The sequence below is a fragment of the Scophthalmus maximus genome, chromosome 10, assembly GCF_022379125.1.
Source record: "Scophthalmus maximus strain ysfricsl-2021 chromosome 10, ASM2237912v1, whole genome shotgun sequence".
In the NCBI taxonomy this organism is placed as follows: domain Eukaryota; kingdom Metazoa; phylum Chordata; class Actinopteri; order Pleuronectiformes; family Scophthalmidae; genus Scophthalmus; species Scophthalmus maximus.
The window spans coordinates 20,795,001-20,816,563 of NC_061524.1; the positions used below are offsets into that span (position 1 = coordinate 20,795,001).

The following is a 21,563-nucleotide window of genomic DNA, read 5'->3' on the forward strand; positions in this document are numbered from 1 at the left end:
ACACACACACACAGGCCTCATCACAATAACTACTTTTTCATTGCACGATATATTGTCCCTGAAATGATCGTCATTGGACAATATTATCGTCCTTTTAAGACCATTTTTTTTTAATACTGAATAATTTGAGCTCGCAGTACATTGGTCCTACACGATTTGTGTCGCTGCTGAGAGAAATGTGATCGAGAGTTGACACTTGAGTTTAGGCCTCAGACAAAACAAAGCAAGTTGAAAACATGGTGCCTTTGAGAAAAATACTAAGAAATCCATATTTTCTGACATTTTCTAAACCAAAGCAGTGATTTATGAATCATACGACGGGAACAGCCGGTGTCCTGCAGTCGGGAGTGCACCCGAGGTCAGTGGGATCTCCGGCAGCGAGCGGCTGATTAGTATGTGCAGCCTTTCCAGACGAAATGCCGCGGCTCCTTTGTGAGTCGCAAATTGATTTCGGCAGAGGGCCGGGGATTAAAACGAGCGGCGAGACAAGTGCGTAATGTGAAAACTCTCAAAAGAGGCAGAAAAAAACAAAACAAAAATGGCGGGGACAAAGGTTCACGCGGGGCAGAGCGGAGGTGTACTCGCACAAAAGAACTCGACCTAATTGCTGCCTTTGTAGTGTGTGTGTGTGTGTGTGTGTGTGTGTGTGTGTGTGTGTGTGTGTGTGTGTGTGTGTGTGTGTGTGTGTGTGTATGGGGGAGATGGAAACGAGGCCTGACCCGTCTCTTTGGACAGGGACCATCTGGATGCAGCAGATCCTGCTGCTGCTCGAGGCGAAGGGCGACGTGACGGCCATCGGCCCCCCCGGCAAATACAGCAACGCCGGCCTCATCCCCTGGATCGAGGTGAGCGGCAAGAGACAGGCGTTCATCGAGGCCCCGTCGCCCAGACTGAGGGTCACCCACCTGCACCACCAGCTCATGCCTGCTGCGCTGAGCGAGAGGGGAAAGGTCAGCCCACCCACTCTCACACACACACACACACACACACACACACACACACACTCACAGATCTGTCAGATGAGGGCGTACGGTCGAATTGTCAAGTTTTGTTTAGGAAGTTTTCCTAAATCTTGGAGTGACCCGGAAGTATTTCCCTGGCAGCCATGATAAGAGCTTTTCCAATTATCTAAATGCTTAGGAAAGGTGCTTAATCAATAACTTCCATTATCGACTTATCGTACGATACGTGAATATGAAATCGATCATTTTTATTGATCTCGATAGCAGCCGTTGTGTCTGCATGCGGGTGTGTTGACATGAGAGTGAACGTCAACAACAGTCCAACAAAGTCTCGCTGCTCCTGTCCTCTCTTCTGTCCTCGTCTTATGATTGATAAATCAATGCTTTTGGTTTATAAAATGTGAGAAAATATGGAGTTCTTAGTATTTTTCTAAAATGTCGGATAACATTTCACTCAGCAGCGACAATAAATCGTGTAGGACCAATACACTGCGAGCTCACATGATTCAGTTTTGATTTAAAATAATGGTCTTAGAAGGACGATAATATCGTTTATCCCGATAATTTCGGGGACAATATATCGTGCAAAATAAAGTAGTTATCGTGACAGGTCTGGGTGCTACAGTGCTTCCTTTCCTATCTCCTTTAGCATAGGGTACACCGGAGCTTCCTATGCGAAAGGAAAGGAGAAACAGACGTCCCACAATTCATTGCGGCAGCGATATTTAACGTGCCGCGTCATGCACGGACGTAAACGATTCAATCCGAAGAAGTAGCAGAGTATGAATATGACCCAGAAGAGACGCACGTCATCATGTAAGTTACCGTTACATATGAATCATTAACATCTGTTGTCACACGGTGGTAAAACACTGAAACATGCTGATGGAGCCGCTGAGGTTTTTTTAGTTCATCTTGGGAAATGTGTAGTTTCACCACGACAGACGCATCAACAACATCCACCATCGCATGAGGACGTAGTTTAGTGTCATTGGAGTCGGATTCTCTTTTCCAAAGTCCTATGAATCCTCCTTGACACCTTTCCTTGACCTCATGACGTTTTCCACTGAGGTCAAGGAACCGCAGAAAGGAAGGAAGATCCCAATCCACCCCAGCTTTTAAACGCAGTAACTTTGCACAACCGTGTCCGGCTTCAACAGTGGCGCTGTTTCATCAGCTGGTCGAGGCGGGAGAGGTGACGGAGAAACGATCCCGGCGTATGTTTACCAGCCGTCGTCTTCTCGGCTCGGGGCTGGTCGGAAAACCCGTGAAGCCTTAGTACGCCGTTAAAATGATCGTCGGCGCTCCGAGATCTTCGAGTGAACAAACCGTAAACAGACGAGCAGCATTATTTCGAAATTGAAGTACGTCACGAAGCCTAGTGCGTGTAGCGTGTCAAACAGTGAAGTCGTGAGCAGACACAAGAGGCATTGTCAATGTCTCTGTACACGCTCCTATATTATTTTGCATCGTGACTGTACATTCAGCTGACTTGTGGGTGAGCTATGAGTCTCTGACAATCAATGATGACCGCGGTTGTGCCCGATTACTTTGAAATGTAGTCAGTTACTCAATACAAATTACATGGGACATTTTGTAATCAGTAACGTAATCCATTGGATTAGATAAATAATGTTCATCTGAATACTTTTGGAATACTATTGGAGTACTTCAAAATCAAAAAACGCATATTCAGCGTTTGCAGAACAAACAAAAAAAGCATTATCATTATCTATGAATCAAACAAAAATGTAATAAAACATTGACAAAACTGGCAACCTGAGAGTGTATATTGGTGAGTAATGTATATACAGTAATATGTATTTTTGTGACAGTTGTGATTTTGAAATTGCCATATTCTAAAAAACATCATCAGAATGTAACTAAGTAATCCTTGAGACCGTGACAATGTAACTGTGATCGAATTACACATTAATGACACAAATTTAATCTGACTATATACATTTTGTAACTATAAATGGTCTGATTATAGTTACTTATTTCTGGTAATATGACTACGTTATCCAGATCACATGTAATCCCTTACCCTGATGATGATTTATGATGTGATAAAAAAGATTCCAACCTTCCTGGTTCCTGAAGTGAACATTAATGATATATTAAAGTATGTAGATTCATGTTGTTTCAAGAAGAAAAAGAAAGAAAAGGTAAATGGAAACTGGAAGCGTTATCTGCCACGACATTAAAACCAGTAACTGGATGTGGTTGATTACATTAAAAATGTATTATTTATCTGTGGCCTGTTCATTCTGAACAATCAGCGACGTGATACTTTGAAAGTTTAATACAGCACCACTCAGACACAAGGGGGTTTAAAATGTATTGAAAGACGTTAACATTTAATTTTTTTAATTAAAAAAACAAAACAAGCCAAAACCAGATCAATTCAAAATCGTTTATCTTATCAAATCTTATCACAAAATTTCCTCCAAACATTTGCACTCACTCTGTATTGTCGCTGAAGAAAAGTTAAAAAAACTAAACAGAATACTGGCAAAACTATAATCCATAAACCGTAATTATGAAATTTGCCCACCATCACTTACTTTGAGAGTTATTTTGGAATCCCTCAACAGCCTCAAGCCCGGGACCCGGATGAATTCTGGGAGCTCATTTAAATTTGGTCTGGATCTCCTCCGTTGGGAAGTGGTTTTTCACCTCCGACGGGAAAACTTGCCGGTCCAATCCCAACCGATTATCTGATAGTGGGCGGGGTTTATACCATGACGCGGCAGAGAAGCGACCTTCGTAAAACAACCACCGATGAACGGGCCTTTGACTAAGAGTAGCTGATATTTTCAAAATGTGTCCCTCACGAAAAACGACAATCACAGACGTCACGGACGTATTGTGTTACGCTGACCGATGTTTCCATTATTTTGACTCTGATCATCCAGCTGAACCAACTCTCGAATGTTTCTTGAGGTCTTCCTCTTGGGTCCCATCAATGTCCGCCTTTTTTTTGCACCAATATACAGATATGGTCTGAGACACTGGTGGTGTAGGATTAACTTCTGTATTTCGTCACGTTTACTGTTACAGCAAACAACACAATTGGAAGCGACCAGCAGTCAGCACAAATGTACGGAGCGAACTGAGAGGGGACAAAAAAAGTGTAGCCGGAAGTATGAAGGACAACAAATTACAGTATAAATCAAAAAAATGAATTACAAAAATACATTTTTGCGATGAAAAGGGTATATTTCTGTATTTCTACATTGATTTATTCATTCATCTATGTCTGTATTTCTACCGGTTCTCTACATTTATTTATTTCTGTATTTCTAATGAGGTGGGCGGGCTTAACTCAGTCTACCACCGGATTGGTCGCAGCTGTGCGAACGTCACCTCGACTGCTTCTGTCTGGATTCCCCCGGTGCGACGGAGCCGCCTTTAGCTCAGCACTAGAGCTAACGCTGGGCGCATTTCTGTCAAAGTCGCTCGCCGAATCATTTGCAATATCTCCAACAACTTTCGACAGAAGCAGCAGAGTCGATGATCGCACCGCTGTAACCAATCCGGCTGTAGACTGAGACGAGCCCGCCCACCACCTAATTAACATATGGACACAGAAGTAAATAAATGTAGAATTAAAAAAAGAATCTCTTTTTTTTATCACAAAGTGTATTTACATTGTCATTTGTATTTAATTGTATTTATTTCGGCATCAATTCATTTATACTTGCGTCATTATGCCAGTATGCAGGTTACTGGGCACGCCGCTTGCTTCAAACCCATGAATGACTGACAGGTACGGTAGGTGGCCACTTACTTCTGGACCTTGTCTGCTTCAGGTGATCTACGTGGCGAGGAATCCCAAAGACGTCCTGGTGTCTTACTTCCACTTCCACAAGGTCGCAAACATGCTGGAAACGCCGAAGGACTTCGATGACTTCTTCGAGAAGTTCCTGAGAGGGGACGGTAAGAGCGGCTCTCTTCTGCTGCTGTTCACAAAGATGACGGTGGCTGCACCGAATGTCGTGGCTGTCGTGACACCGTGTGCCATTGTTCATTGCAGTGTTTGGCTGCAGCTGGTTTGATCACGTCAAGACTTGGCACTCGCACAAGGACGACATGGACATGCTGTTCATCACCTACGAGGAGATGATTCAAGTAGGAACTGAAAGCGCGTCAGTCCGTGCCTGTGTCCGCGTGCCGTCACGTCACCTGTTGCTGTGTGAGTCTGCGGAAATGTGTGTTTTTTGTTAAAAAAAATAGAACCCTTTGTTCAGGACCTGCCGTCTGCCGTGGGGAGGATCTGTGTGTTCCTGGGTAAAGAGCTGACCGATGAGCAGCTCGCCAACGTGGTGAAACACAGCACCTTCGACAACATGAAGGCCATGCCGCCGGCCAACTACGAGAATGTGTCGGGCGAACTGCTCAACCACCACCAGGGGAGGTTCATGAGGAAAGGTGAGAGGGTTCTCCGCTGCAGGTGCAACCTGGAACTCCCTGACAATACCAAATTTCAACCCAAAGATTAGATACAGATTTACAGAGGAATACTGAGTGGGTAAGCAGATCACTGGCAGAAAAAATGGATGGATGGGCGAAATAAGTGTCTGATAGTTTCTTGTAATTATATAGTAATGTGCAGGGCACGATTTCCCGGGGGGGGTGCGTAGGATTTCCCCCTTTTTGGTCTACATATCCCCATATAATCAAAGTGCTCAATGTCAATTCACCAATAGATCATATAAAATACCTCAAATAGAAATGTTAAAAAGCCCCAGTTTATATTTTTTGTAATTTCCTGGCGGTAAAGTTTGCAAACCGACCAACCAACTGAGCGCCCGACAGGGGACACTTTGTGTCCGGCGCCGTCTGAAATTAGAAACGCGGACGCGACGTATTCTGGACCGTTTTGTGCGACACGACGGAGCAAACACGGCGACTCACACGGATGTCGGGTCCATCTCATGGAACTATATTTAACTCATTCAGAGTTGACGACAAAACCCATCTGTGATTACACAGAGAGATGGATGGGACAGAACGGGTCAAATTCGAAACGGGCTGCTAAAAAAATGCACTAGACACAACTATGGTTTTCACACACAGTGTATTAAACTGTGTTGACTGTATCTGCACAACATCCTCGTACAGAGGGCACCACAGAAACAATAACCGCCGTGAACCGCTGCGATTCGCTTAAGTATCCAAACTAATGACACATGGCAGAGTCAGGTGGACGACCTCAACCTTGTACCTTCTCCTTCTTCCATGTCCTGGGACCGTCAGGCACCGTCGGCGACTGGAAGAACCACTTCACCGTGGCCCAGAACGAGAGGTTCGACGAGGTCTTCGACAAAGAGATGAAGGACTTTCCTCTGACTTTGATCTGGGACATCAGGGACATGGCGTGATCAGCTGTTGTCCTTGTTGTTCTCACGACAACACGAAGAAGACGACGATCACAGTTGCAGTTCGTGAACTCTCCGCTGCTGTACAGAAATAGCATCTGCTTCTCCTAATTCCTTCATATTAGCATCATTGTATATTTTAACCTCCGGTGCTACGTTTTTAATTTTACTGCAGTTTTCCTTTCAATAAAGTCAGCACTTTACTCACCAGAGTGTAGTTGTCCTGGATAATAACCCAAAAATACCCGATTGGTGTTCCCATCCCTAAGGATTAAGCACTTGACTTACCTGAGTGCAGCTGTGTTGACCACCAGATGGAGCTATACCTTTACGATGCATCATACATTTATATTATGCAATCATGGTTGGGCTTATGGGGAGGTGAGTGGGCCGGGTGGGGTTTTTGGGAACATTGAACCTGGTTAAGGTTTGGGGAACAGACATTGAACCTGGTAACGGTTTGGGGAACGTGGAACCTGGTTAGGGTTTGGGGAACGTTGAACCTGGTTAGGGTTTGGGGAACAGACATTGAACCTGGTTAGGGTTTGGGGAACGTTGAACCTGGTTAGGGTTTGGGGAACAGACATTGAACCTGGTTAGGGTTTGGGGAACAGACATTGAACCTGGTTAGGGTTTGGGGAACGTTGAACCTGGTTAGGGTTTGGGGAACAGACATTGAACCTGGTTAGGGTTTGGGGAACGTTGAACCTGATTAGGGTTTGGGGAACACTGAACCTGGTTAGGGTTTGGGGAACAGACATTGAACCTGGTTAGGGTTTGGGGAACATTGAACCTGGTTAGGGTTTGGGGAACATTGAACCTGGTTAGGGTTTGGGGAACAGACATTGAACCTGGTTAGGGTTTGGGGAACATTGAACCTGGTTAGGGTTTGGGGAACAGACATTGAACCTGATTAGGGTTTGGGGAACGTCGAACCTGGTTAGGATTTGGGGAACAGAACGTTGAACCTGGTTAGGGTTTGGGGAACAGACATTGAACCTGGTTAGGGTTTGGGGAACAGAACGTTGAACCTGGTTAGGGTTTGGGGAACAGAACGTTGAACCTGGTTAGGGTTTGGGGAACAGAACGTTGAACCTGGTTAGGGTTTGGGGAACAGAACGTTGAACCTGGTTAGGGTTTGGGGAACACTGAATCTGCCTCCATTGGGCACACTTGACCTTCCAGGTCAGCGTAGCGCAGCTTCTTACGATTGAAGGCTTCTTCCACCGCCGCCGCCGCCGCCTCCTCCTCCCAAGGGACGCTCGGCTCTACGAGGAGAGCACGCCAATAGGAAATGGGGTGAGGTCGAATTGTCCTTCCTATCTATTATTCCTATCTACTGTTCCTTGACCTCAGTGGAAAACGTCATGAGGTCAAGGAAAGGTGTAAAGGAGGACTGATAGGACTTGGGAAAAGCCGACAGCGCTGCTCAGAGAATCCGACTCGACTTTCACTAAACCACATCATGCGACGGTGGATGTTACTGATGCGTCTGTCGTGGTGAAACTACACATTTCTGAAGATGAACAAAAAAAACCTCAGCAGCTCCATCAGCATGTTTCAGTGTTTTAACACTGTGTGACATCAGATGTAAATGATTCATATGTAACAGTAACTTCGAGACGGAGATGTAAGACGGCGATTCATTCGAAATGAATATACATGCATGGCACGTCACGTTAAATATCGCTGCCGCAATGAATTGTGGGATGTCTATATCTCCTTACTCTCACATAGGAAGCTCCAGTGTACCCTATGCTAAAGGAGATAGGAAAGGAAGCATTGAAGCTCCTTTCCTATGCATTTAGAGAATCCAAACAGCTTTTATCATGTTGCTGCTGATCAAATACTTCCGGGTCACCTCAAGATTTAGGAAACTTCCTAAGTCAGTTTTCGACCTCACCCCTGGGCCAGTGAGGAGCAGGTCTGGAATATGAGTCTTGCCCTGGTCCAAGTCGGAACGCATTTCCCAGTCCCATGGTTGAAATGTTTGTTTATAATCAAGGGAAATTTTGAACAGTGAGTGGATGATTTTTTCTAATAAAAGACATCAATTGCTTCTGAGCTGGCACTGAAAGTTGTGATGAATTAAGTTGGTGTGATTATCTCTTTCTCTAGTGGATACATGCAAAGTCTTTTTCCATAAACCTTCACTCCTCCTTTCACAAACACATTGGATCAGCGTTTATGTTTGCTGACATCAATGGTTTAATATATTAATAATGTATTCATAAACAACACAGAAAACTTACATTTAAACAATAATGTTAATTTTCATTATTAAAGTTCAACACATTTGGTTGGATTTTTTAGTTTTCCTTTTATTTAACATCTTTGGAATCATTGTCAATTGTTTTACTCCCTAATATCGGTATCGGCATCGACCCGTAAAAATATCTGCTGCTCTTTGTTATTCATTTTTAAAGATTGAAATCGTTGACTCTGGACTTCACAGCTGTGACCCCGACCATAACTCTGCCATCGATATTTCTTACTTTGTAACTCCCTTTGTACATATTTGTTCACATGGTATACTCATGATTATGGATCAATATTTTATATTTGATATTTTCACATTAAACATGTTCACCTGATAATGTTCATGGGATCGATCTTACAATGTGAATGTGCATAACGATGACTATGCATATGGAATGATCACGTTACCAGATTTATAATATATATTTTTTAAATGTTATACCGTGTCTCACTCAGTACTTATGACTCTGTGTGATAACAATAAACAATGATGAACTGGGAAGTTGTGACTTTTCATCCCTGTTTCACTTACAGCATCATAATCAAAGAGATAAAATATTGTTTCATCACTTTTCATTTTGAAATGAGAAATGAGAATGAGAAATACTCACGAGTATTAGTATTAGTTCTCTGCTCCTTTATATTTAGCTTTAATACATAGCTACTTCGCAGATAAACATTTTCCATATAATATCACTCAATCGATCAATGTGTAAAATGTGATGCGCGTGGTTTTAAAATGTAACCTGATTCATGTCTATGTACTTTTCTTACCGATCACACATCATCATCAGTTAAGGTTTGTTGTGCGATACCTTCTGATGCAACACAGGAATTTCCCAGCTTGGGATCAATATAGTATCTATTTATTAGAGCTGCAACAGTTAATTGATTAGTAATCGACTACTAAATTGATCGTCAACTATTTTGATAATCGATTAATCGGTTCAAGTAGTTTAAAAATAGTAGTTAAAAAATCGAAATTCTCGGATTTCAGCCTCCTTAAATGTGAATATTTTCTGGTATCTTTGCTCCTCTGTGACAGTAAACTGAATATCTTTTGTGTGTGGACAAAGCAAACCATCTTGAGGTTTTGGGAAACACAATCGACATTTCCGCCATTAATCGATTAATCGAGAAAATAATCGACGGATGAATCGATAATGAAGCAAGTTGCAGCCCAACTATTTATCCATCTATCTGTCTAGAATGACACCCTCGTACCCACCAGGGCCCAAATGGGCCACTCGAATTCAATTCGTACAAATTGACTCAAAATTTAAAGGGATGTCCCATCCTTTCACCATGTTTCATTAGGAATGTGTTGAGTGGTTTTTTTTGCATCATCCTGCAGACAAATCACACCAACAAGCCTCCAAACGGACCCGGATGACAACAGAACCTCCACAGCGGAGCGAAGGTAATAACAAGTCGGTTTCTTTCGAGTGCGTTTAATCTTTTGAAAGTACATGTTGCCATCAATACTTCTTTACTTTAACCTAAACAAGAGGTTAAGTGTAATCTAATAACTTGGCATCTTTACACACACATCTTTCATTCCCTCGGCACGCTTGATATTTTACTGCCCTCTTCTGGACAAATGTTGTGCCTGTCACCGGGGGACGTCCCGACAGTAACACAAACTGCCACTAGTAGGTGTGTGTTTCCTCAATTGCTGTCAGAGTCTTTTTAAAAAATAAAAAAAGAATCGTGCTGTTGGATCTCCTGGCGAGACGATCATGTTCCAGCGAAGAATCCTCAGCAGAACTCCGTCCTCCCGCTTTCAGTCCTCGTCGCTGTCCATCCCCAGAGGGTCAAAGTCCGGGTCGTCCTCGTCCAGATCCAAGTCCTCGATGTCCTGGAACAGTGACTCGTCCACTTCCACATTGTTCCCAGCTGCAGAAGAAGTGAAACAGTTTGTGTGTTAAAAGAAGACGAGGACCGAAAGTGTTGAGTTTCATGATCCTTTACTTTTTCGTGATATTCTTACAATGTTCAGAAGCACCGTCCTAAAGCAAGGCCGCCCCAATTTGATGGGCCACTCGCTGGCCAGGTTTCGGCCCCCGCTCCCTTTGCTTTGGCCCACCATGGCATTTGACATGCTCACGCTTACTCTCCTCTTATTTTGAAAGTTCTGTAAAATCCCGACCATAATGACTTAAGAAATGCTTTCTGTCAGAGAGGCGTCTTTTCCTTTCAAATATGTTTATGCTCCCAAAAAGCAGCGTATGGATCATCTCTTCAAATTAATACAATTACTGAAAGGCAAATTAAAGAGTAGTTTTAATTTTTTTTATTTTGTCATTTTATTTTAGATTTCGAATGTTAATTTTCTAAAAATATGTTTTATTGTAATGTAATTTCACATGACATCAACATTTATTTTTGGCCCGTGGCCTTTCCGTCCAGATTCATTTTTGTCCCTTCATAGGAAAGAATTTTTGGACACCTCTGACCTAAAGTCTCCCAGTTCGCTCCTGTCTCAACCATGTCTGCGCCGGAGGAGATGAACGTCAGGGATGCACCGAATGTTTGGCCGAATAAGTGAAAAGACGACTTTTTTACCGAACTACGTTTTTAAAGACGCAATCAAAAAGCTGCCAGCGTGGAATGCGGTGTGTGTGGAAGCACCAGTGGGTGTTAATCGAGAAACTTCAAAACAAAACTATTTTATTTTATTTTGTTCTAATTTATTTATTTGGAATGTAAAAAAAAAACCCTATAAATTGTACCTTTTGTACTTTTTAAGGGGAAAAATAAATTACAAAAAAGTTAAATGCAATCAAATGCATTGAGGGTATATAATTTATGCAATGGTGAAAATATTTGGCAAAATTTATGATTATTTTTTTTCTAATTCATGATGGTTTTTTTTTACAACTTCTTCAAAAACAGCGCATATAAGATGAGATGAGATAAAATTAGATTGTCCTGTTTTGTTGACACCCAAACTGGACGTTTGTGAAAACTGCTAAAGATCCAGGAATAAAAACACACAACCCATGTGGGTATTTTAAATTTATAGATATATGTACTATTTTCATTCTTTGTACCAAAGAGAATAATTTTTTCAAACTGTCTCATTACCGTCTTCCAGGAACTGGATGTCCGACGTGTCCAGGTTGTGGTCTGTCTCAAACAGCTGTTTGCCTGGTGAGGAAATCGTCACACTGTCAACGAGTATTTGGACACAAATGAGACACAATTTTCATAATTGTACCCCTGTACACAACACAGGGGATTTAAAACAGAGGCATCAAGACGTGATAGAAGTGTTTGTCAGCAGGTTCTACATGTACCGGTGAGTTTAGGTTTCCCCGCCTGCTCCTCTTCCTTCTGTCTTTTCCTCCGCAGCTCCATCATGTCCAGCTCAAACACAGCTTTCCACGCCAAGAAGTTCTCAATGGTCACCACTGTGCCCTGGAACAGGACCTGTCACACACATACACACACACCGTTACAGCACCACACTACACTGACCACATCCATTCCTTTTTCTCTACACCTTTTTCTGTTCCTACCTTCTCCGCCTCCTCGGCCTCTAGCTCTTTCTGCCGCTTCTCCTCTTCTTGCCTGTTTTTCTTCAAATCCACGATTTCGTTGAGTTTCTCCTGCACCGCCGTCACGAGGGTGAAGATCATCACCATGCCAAGGTTTTCTTCTGCCTGCAAAAGGGACACGCTTCATTTTTATTGATTGTTGAGAATCTCTGGGACATGAACTCTAAAATGAACGGATGGTGGATTCAGGATGAGAACCGGTCAGACCTGTTGCTGCAGCAGAGTGAGGACCTCCGACACGTCCCCGTCCTCCAGGTTCTCCTGGGCGTAGATCTCCCAGAGCGGAGGCTCGTCTGGGTATTTCTCCACGTACGTGAACTTCAATGTCGCCTCCACATCTCCAGCGAGAAAACAAGAAGACGGCTGATTATCTCACAGTCTGTGGTCGTTTAAGTCACCATCTTTACACACTTTCACCGAGGACATAATGACACAAACAGTTTTCATTTTGAACAGTCGCACTTCACTGCAACTCACTAAGACGCCACGTGAACGACGGGTCGACCGATTATCTGCACCGATATTAACCGGTGTGTGTGTCAGTGTATTTATGTGCATCGTTCTGTGTGTGTCTATCAGTGTGTGTGTCTGTCAGCGTGTGAATGTGTGTATTTGTCAGTCAGTGTGTTTGGTTATCAGTCTTTGTGTGTCTCTCAGTGTGTGTGTGTGTGCGTGTGTGTCAGTCAGTGTTCGTGTGTATCAGTGTGTGTGTCTGTCAGTCAGTGTGTGTGTGTCTGTCAGTCAGTGTGTTTGTGTGTGTCTGTCAGTGTGTGTCAGTGTTTATGTGTATGTCTGTCAGTGTGTGTGTGTGTGTGTGTGTGTGTGTATGTGTGTGTCAGTCAGTCTGTGTGTCAGTCCGTGCTTGTGTGTGTGTGTGTGTGTGTGTGTGTGTGTGTGTGTGTGTGTGTGTGTGTGTGTGTAACAATCAGTTTTCATGATCGACCAATTATTGGTGCCGATATTCACCGTTTTTATGATTATCGGTATCGGCCTTTTTTTTTTAAAAAAAGATAAGATAATTTCATTTTTTAAAAGTTTCTACTCCTTCTCTGATGCAGCTGAAGTCACAACTCTCTGGGCTTATCAATGTCCCGTCCATGTTCGTTTGTTCAGCTTCATAATAATGCTGCCTGCACTTTTACTGCAGACAAATATCGGTATCTTAGATTAGTTATAATCAAAATCGACCCTGACGTTAACACTGAGGACATTTCACAATTACACACACATTGGTACAGTATATATACTCACTTTCACCATCTTCCGCTGCATCTGACGCTACAGTGATGGTGAAGCCGGTGGGTTCGTCTGACAGCACTGCAAACACACACACACACACACACACACACACACACACACACACACACACACACACACACACACACACACACACACACACACACACACACACACGTAACAGTTGATTATTTGATAAAGTTAGTTGCAGAATCTCATAGTCCAAGCTGCCTCAGCATGGTGTCTACATCAACCACCTGTATAATTACATTATTGACTTATCGTACGATATGTGAAAATGAGCTCAACCAAATTTTATTGACTTCAATAACAGCCATTGTGTCTACATGCGTGTGTTGACATGAGAATGAACGTCAACAAACAGTCCAGAAAAGTCTTGCTGCCTCTGTCCTCTCGTCGTATGATTCATAAATCACTGGTTTCTACGGTGGCCTTGAGAGCTCACAGCACTGCAACTTAAGAAAACACATGGAAATAGAAAAAATCCAACACATTAAAGCTGCAGTGTGTAATAATTAGAAGAACGTATTCACAGATATTGAATATATTGTCCATAATTGTGTGTTCATATAAGTATAATCACCTGCAACAAAGGACCAATGTTTTTTCTTCATCTTTAAATGAGTCAAATGTAGTTACATGAGGTGAACCTCCTTAAAATCGGCATGTTTGCTACGTGGTGTTCTGCTACTGGAAATGGAATTAGCGGTGCGCCACCATAAAGTGTCCCCTGTCTGCTGCTCAATTGGTTGCGGTTTGTAACTTTACCACCAGATGCCACCATAAAAGTTTAAAAAAACGACACACTGTGGCTTTGAAAAACAGCTCGGTAAATAGACGGCAACGAAACGGAAGTGTTTCCAGAGGACACTTAAAAGTGATGCACAAGTCTGGACACGCTTGTTGTTGCCACGGATTTGGACTCCAGCGCCATTAAGGTTCTCTTTCCGTCAGCGGTGTTGGAAAAAGAGACAACAAGTAAGTGACTTTTGATTCATTTTAACATCGTGATCGCACGATTCAGACATGCGCATCACTTTTGGAGCGTCCTCTGGAAACACTTCCGTTTGGTTGCGGCCTCTGCAGCGCTTTTTCTAAGTGCTGCGCATGTGTTGTCAAATCGATGAGGAGGTTTTTCTCAATTTTGCTTAGTGTTTTCTCAAGTTGCAGCGCTGTGAGCCCTCAGGGCCACCGTAGGTTTGGTCTATAACATGTCAGAAAATATGGATTTCTTCGTGGTTTTCCATAAAAAAGTTGGATAACATTTCTCTCAGCAGCGACGCGAATCGTGTAGGACTCGCACGCGCAACGACCAAGATCACATGAATTCAGCGCGGTTTTGAAAAAGGACGATAATATCGTTTATCGCGATCATTTCGGGGGGGGGGGGGCAATATATCGTGCAACAAAAGGGCAGTCGTCGTGACAGACCAGCTGACTTGCACACTCACACGGATCCTACAGAGGAGCCACTGAAACAGGTGAAATCCCTGCATGTGTGACATTACACGCTGCACCAGTGGCTGCGAGAGGACAACTGGACTCGTGTGCAGTCTGTTCGCCGGGACGTCTTCGGCTCAGCCACTGTTCACTTTGCTAGCTAGTTAGCTTGGCTGTCTCTCTCTCTCTCTCTCGCTCTCGTCTGTCTACGCGTGGTGGTGTGGAAGTCAAACCTGTGAACGAGTCCGGGTAGATGGACTCTATCGCTTCGAGCTCGTTCCGTTGCTCCTCGGCGTAGTCGGTCATCTTTCGCGCGGCTGCGGGTTATGTGGAAATTAGAAAAGTCATCCCCGTGAGGCTAAAGCTAAAGCTAACACACACACACACCGGTGCGTGCTGCGTGTTGCGCTGACGATCGATTATATCGTCATTCGGACTTTAAAAAAAAAAAGTATTTATTTTATTGCTCAGAATGTTCGAGTTATCTGTGTATATATTTTTTTGATTATGGGGTGGACACTGCAGTTTGAACACGCGGGCGCTTTACTCTACTCCACTTAATTCAGCACCAGCTTCAGCGTGATCGCGCTCTGGTATCCATTGCTTGGGTCTGCAAGCGCCAAGACGGAAGCCGCGGAGTTATTTTTTTTCAAACCAACTTTATTGGAAAAAAAGAAAAAAAATCAAGAGCAAACTACACAGCGCAGTCGGTGTTTCGCTGGTCAGTGTGAGTGCGAACAATGGTTATTAATAAATACACGACTATTTCGATTTTTAAGTAATGACAACGAATTATTAGCATTATGGACACATTTTATATGCATGATTTAGGATTTTTATAGATGAACAAAAATGCAGAGAACAATTAAAACAAAATAGAGCAGCAAATAGAACACATCAAAAGAACTTAAAACTACAATGGTGTGGTCGAATTGTCAAATTTGCAGCGATATTAACGTGACGCGCCATGCAGGAACGTAAACGATTAAATCTGATGTAGAAGTAGAAGAAGAAGAAGAAGAGTATGAGTATGACCCAGAAGAGACGTCATCATATAAGTTACTGTTAGATATGAATCATTTACATCTGAATATATCGGAATATATACATCGGAATAGTAGATAGGAAAAGACGACAGGAAGGACGATCCAAATCCACCATATCAGAATATTCATAACCCTTGAGCGGAAGTCCAGGCTTCCGTAAGCCACGCCCCTCACACTGCCCCCATCCAGATGATTAACTTTCCCCATCAAGATGTCTGTGGAGATTCTCATTCATCCAGTCCACCACAAAGACCCTCAAGGGCTGAGGAGGCCATGGTTGCCTTCGTGCTATAGGCTGGAGGAGAAGAAGGTGACTGGGCCTGGCTCTTTGGCTCTCTTTACCAAAGGCTGCCGCACAGTCATCAGTCCACACAAATGCTTGGCCTTTTTGGGTCAGTCGGGTGCAGGGGGCCTGGGCGATGACGGCAAAGGGAACTGGCAGTAGTATGATTCTATAGGCCCATGCAGGAAGCTGCGCAGCTCTACTGGTCAGAGGCTGGCAAGACTCACTCTTGTGCAATATTAACAGACCACACTTCATATTAGAAGCATTTATTTCACAGACAAGTTGAAAAACAACAATATCTAATCGAACAAATGTAAATATATATATATATATATACAGGCCTGAGTGTGTGAGTCGTTGTCTGTCTGTCTGTGCATATGCACAGACTAGATGGCCCATTTTTAATGGTGAGGTCAAAGGTCTGAGGAGTTCTACAAACAAGATGGTGGTAAACAAAGAAACTACAACACAATGGCGGATTCAAAGGCGTCAGCTCGGCCACGTGCCGTGTTTCTTGGCCACTTGGTGTAGGACAAAGGTGCCGTGGTTAACAGGTGGCTTAGTTACAGACAGAACAATAATGCTTAGTGAACACGTTGACTCAAATCAATACAATACACACTACCAGAGATAAACATTACAATGTTCAGCTGTTCATAGCTATGCTATGTTATATGCCCAGGTTACTTTACCAAGTTCATGGAAAAAAGAAGATGGGCCCTTTTGGTTTGCTGGTCTGTTCGTCCAGTTAGCTGCAGTCGTGCCGTGTGGTGTCAGTGTCCTTGGTCTCCTCACAGAGTAAGATCCTTGACACTAACTCTACCTGGTGGCTCCTGTTGCTCCATCAGCTGGCAATAGGACTTTGTGTCGTAGCCACTGATGTAAAACTATTCTTTACAGCCTTGGTTGGTCCTTGGGCAGGCTCTCGCATCACTGCCTTTGGTTGGTTTAGCAGTCTGCTTCAGGCAGGCATGAATTAAGTCAGAAACTTAGAGAGCAGAGTTTTTCTCCTAAAGGGAGAGCTGAGCTGGTGACCCCCGATGACCAATGGTAGCTGGAGTTTGGAACAAATTTTCCTCCAAAGGTGTGATAAGATGAAGGACCATGGAAGTCTGAGTTTTCTTGCTCTCCTTTGTCTTTGGAACAAAGGACCATGTGTTAAAATATTCAGTTTAAAAATGTTATAGGATTTTTTGGAATTGTAGAGTGGACGCTCTTGAAGCTGTGGACCCCTGAACCCATTAAGAGGTTAAAATGTTAGTTGTCTTAGCCAAAAGCTTTAAATGTTGGCTTTGAACATGCTCGGAGCCACACCCATATTTTTAAACTTTCGGATCAGGAGCAGTCTCCAGTTCCCAAAAAAAGTGAGTGATAAATACATATACAACATGCCTAGACTAAAAATGGGAGTCGCCGAAACAACAACATGAGCAATTATCCCTTAATCAAGCCCTAGACTACCTGTGTGTTTTTAATGGCGCTGACTTTACAACAGCTGGTACCAGACTGGCCACTGTGGTTTTAAATTGGCTACAATCTGAGGGGTTACTATATAACCGGCCACTTGTCAGGAATAATAGCAAAGACATGACCTCAGTGTTTTCCTGGTTGCAGCGACGCCCCTGACCTTATCTTTGTTAGTAAGTTACTTTGCAAATCCAAAGTAGGACAAAAGTTCAAGCACTGCATAAGTAATAGAAGCTAAACGACGACACATTCACACAGAGTTATAAAGTGGTGGTTATGCCCCTTTCATGTGTTTGAACAAGGTTGTACCATTCGGGAGTAAAATACTTTTCTTTTCCTCCATCGAACCTCAACATGGCTCATACTAACAGCCGCTGTTTGCCTGCTCCTTCACTTTCTGTATGTCATTTACCATCATGGTCATACACGTGGACCCTAGGAAGAGCCCAAACAGAAAAGAAGAAATCCTCCTCCTCTCTAGCTCATCTCTATTCCATGCTCGAAATCCATGACCGGTCTCTTCTCTGGCGTGAAGTCCCTGTCCGCCCTCTCCACGTACCGCTGCAGAGTGCTGTAATACTGCTCGCTTCTGGAGAAGGTGTAGTGTGCGGAGATCTCCTCCCAGGCCTTGTGATTGGGGAAGGGAAACGGATCAGGGTGCTTGTTCTCGAAGAAGCTCTGCAGGTTTCTCTCCGCTAGCTTGGTGGCCTGGTCCAAAGCGAAGGTGTCAAAGAGCTGCTTCTCCCTCTCTGAGTAGCGTTTCCAGAATGTGAGCTGCAGGTAGCTGACCTGGGAGCGACAGTTTTTACAGCAGGTACCCAGGAGGCCCACAACGGCCGAGAGGATGATGATGCACCAGCCCAGGATCTGTCAACATACACAAGTATGACATGAACTGATTGTCAGTCAATACATTATGATATGACACTAGTAAACATATATTTAATACATTACAATACATAGAGCGGCTCGACACGATCATTTATCTCAATAGTCGAGAAAAGAAAATACCTGAAAATGAATCTACTAAGTCACAACATAATGGATAGATATGTCAAAGTTATCTATCCAAGACCATTTCAAATCTTCGAGATCATGAAAAATATGTGTAATCTACAGCGTTCTACCCTATTTTTTTTTCAAGTAAATCTATCTTTTTATGAAAACATATTTTTATCACCTTCTGAAATCGAAAAAACTCCCCCCCCCCCCCCCCCCCCCCCCCCACACACACACACACACACACACTTTCTTGGTTTCTGCCAGGGAGCTTTTAACTTTATCTGAGTTTGCACGTCAACTGTTATCATGTTTGCTGGACTGAAGTTTTACTAGGTTAAGATTGTGGTAGTAGAGAGGTGGAACAACCTGTAAAACACCTCGAGGCCAAAATCCTGAAAAACTTGCTCTGTACTGTAAAGTGCTTTGAGAGGTCGATTAGATGAGAAAAGTGCTTTTACAATACAGTCCATTTATCATTTGTACGGTCCTTCTCTAGTCTTATCGACCTCCCAAAGTGCTTTACAGTACAAGTACCATTCACCCATTAACAGACACATTAATACTTCCTGAGCCACAGCTCCGCCCCCAGATGTACAGTTGTGAGTTGAAAGGAAGATACATATACTATGTCCAAAACAGGACACACCAGGATCCAGAGATTCAGTAACGTAACTGACAAAAGGGACTATAGCACCTGCGATATCTGTCTCGTCCCCTAAAATTGTGGAACAGCAAATACTAATTTATGTTGACCAAATTGCATTGAAGTTAGTCCTTTTGTCATTTTGTCCATTCACTAAACTCCACCTGACTCATATGACAGTTGAGGCACATTATATATATCCACTGGATTTAGAAAAGGAAAAATCCTGTTTTTATCCGCCCACTCCATGTGGCTTGAGGGTTTCTCCAGCAACTTACTATATCACCTCAATGAAGTCAAAACTGGCGTGTTCTCCAAAAACACTGGATCCTACATATCCCATCATGCATCTTTCAGTAGATCATCCCTGCTTGGTAAACGCCCTACTCATTAGAACTCCAGACCAGAGTTTAATCATTGTGTTTTAACAACATCAGTCGATCTCCGTGAGTGGTCCAATCCTCAGCTTTGGCTGTAGAGCAGTTTTCAAATCGGGGATGGATTCAGATCATCCTTCCTATCATCTTTTCCTGTCTACTGTTCCTTGACCTCAGTGGAAAACGTCATGAGGCCAAGGAAAGGTGTAAAGGAGGATTCATAGGACTTAGGAAAAGCCGACAGCGCTGCTCAGAGAAATCCGACTTTCACTAAACTACGTCATCATGCGACGGAGGATGTGATTGACGTGCGTCAACTTTCCGAAACATGGACTACAAAAACCTCAGCGGCTCCATCAGTATGTTTTCAATGTGTTTTACTGCCGTGTGACATGTAAATGATTCATATGTAACAGTAACTTACATGATGACGTGCATCTCTTTTGGGTCATATTTATACTCTTCTACTACTTCTACTTTTATTTCGGATTGAATCGTTTACGTCTGTACATGGCGCGTCACGTTAGATATCACTGCCGCAATGAATTGTGGGGCATCTATATCTCCTTTCCTTTCGCATAGGAAGCTCCAGTGTACCCTATGCTAAAGGAGATAGGAAAGGAAGCATTGAAGCTCCTTCCCTTTACACTTGGAGAATCTGAACAGCTCTTATCATGGCGGCCGATGAAATACTTCCGGGTCACTTTGAGATTTAGGAAACTTCCTAAGCCAATTTGACAATTCGACCTCACCCCTGGTCATGTTTTCTTACCTGTGACTGGGCCCTGAGCATCAGCAGCAGCTCCATGCGCTCATCACTGGACAGTTTGGAGCGGTCGCAGGGCACTCGAGCCAGCTCCTCGCGACACGTCAAGGTCTTGTTCTTACAGAACACACCCACCACCAGGTTGTCGTCGAGACCGCTGACGGCACACTCATAAAAGGTCCCGTTGAGCAGGGCCACGGAGAGCCACATTATAGGGGCCACGCAAGCCCCGGTGAAGATGCTGGCGAACGACCTGAGGCAGCCGAAGCAGTTCCCGCGCGGGCAAAGCTTCGTGGGATTGAGACAGCAACCGGTGTACACCCTCCACAACCTGGTGCTGAAGAACAGACCGAAGACCAAGAGCACGGCAGCAGGACCCAGCAGGAAAGTCAGCCCATAGGCAAAGTTCTGGTCGTGGTTGCATGGACACTGAAAGGAAACCATGGAGAAGACTCGCTCCCCGCCTATCGTCAGAAGAGCCATGAAGCTGTAGCCAATGGTGGCCTTCTGGTCCAAGAAGAAATGCAAAACGGTCTTGAAGTTGTCCATGTTGTTGGCGGAGGACACTATCTGTACAAGAAATGAAATACAACAACAGTAGGGAGTATATGGAGAGAAGAAGTTGAGTGTCGGTGCAGCGTCGGTGCAGCCTCCCAGTCATTCCTTGCCTGCTCTTGTTTCACAGCTGAAGACAAAACACAATTGCCAAGCCTCTCTATGCCCCTCCCTACGCCGACTGACTCTTCTCCTCAGGCTCTTTGAGTCGGTGTGACGCTCCCGCCCGCCCCTCTGCCTCTTTACTCAGCATATCTTCTCTCGTCAAAAGGAAAGACCGTGTCTGTAAAGCCCCTTTCTTCAGGTCACATTACATCCCTGTTTACGTGCCTCCTCCCTGCAGCTCCAGTCGCTAATTTGGAAGGAAAAAAAATCCTGCTGGTCTGGTTCCTTATGATTACCAGTGTGTGTTCGTTGACAGGGATGTTGTGTGGAATGCTGTGAGGGGAAAAAGGAACTCCACTGGTGTCAGCTTCTTGTTTCGGTTGACTCTTCTGTAAAGCATTAGAGAAGTTTGAACACATTCTGGCAAGGCTTTATTCCGCAGGAGAGTGGACAG

The 21,563-nt window shown here is 43.8% G+C and overlaps 3 protein-coding genes across 4 annotated transcripts in view; 1 reads left to right on the top strand and 2 right to left on the bottom strand.

The window, feature by feature from the left end:
• The window catches only part of LOC118284682 (amine sulfotransferase), a 9,929-nt gene extending 822 nt beyond the window's left edge, over nt 1-9,107 (top strand). The window contains exons 3-7 of the mRNA XM_035607615.2: nt 736-950; nt 4,778-4,904; nt 5,002-5,096; nt 5,216-5,396; nt 6,225-9,107. Of these exons, the coding sequence (XP_035463508.1) occupies nt 736-950; nt 4,778-4,904; nt 5,002-5,096; nt 5,216-5,396; nt 6,225-6,349 (743 nt within the window). The 3' untranslated portion in view covers nt 6,350-9,107. The remainder of the gene's footprint in view (nt 1-735; nt 951-4,777; nt 4,905-5,001; nt 5,097-5,215; nt 5,397-6,224) is intronic.
• Nucleotides 9,108-10,040: 933 nt separating this feature from the next.
• rwdd1 (RWD domain containing 1) lies at nt 10,041-15,383 on the bottom strand. 2 transcript variants are annotated; one of them, XM_035607621.2, is made up of 7 exons: nt 15,096-15,383; nt 13,417-13,482; nt 12,373-12,503; nt 12,127-12,270; nt 11,905-12,037; nt 11,693-11,755; nt 10,041-10,501 (listed from the first exon to the last, which is right to left on the bottom strand). In XM_035607621.2, exons 1-7 carry the CDS (start codon nt 15,166-15,168, stop codon nt 10,389-10,391), a joined length of 723 nt encoding a protein of 240 aa, XP_035463514.2. In that variant the 5' UTR covers nt 15,169-15,383; the 3' UTR covers nt 10,041-10,388. The 2 variants fall into 2 exon arrangements, with proteins under 2 accessions (XP_035463514.2, XP_047191194.1); XM_047335238.1 differs by lacking the exon at nt 15,096-15,383 and adding an exon at nt 13,809-13,852 and having other exon boundaries at nt 13,417-13,515.
• Nucleotides 15,384-16,444: 1,061 nt separating this feature from the next.
• On the bottom strand, nt 16,445-21,370 carry LOC118284673 (calcium homeostasis modulator protein 5-like). The gene is made up of 2 exons (XM_035607604.2): nt 20,456-21,370; nt 16,445-18,528 (listed from the first exon to the last, which is right to left on the bottom strand). Exons 1-2 carry the CDS (start codon nt 20,996-20,998, stop codon nt 18,139-18,141), a joined length of 933 nt encoding a protein of 310 aa, XP_035463497.2. The 5' UTR covers nt 20,999-21,370; the 3' UTR covers nt 16,445-18,138.
• Between the last annotated feature and the right edge of the window lie 193 nt (nt 21,371-21,563).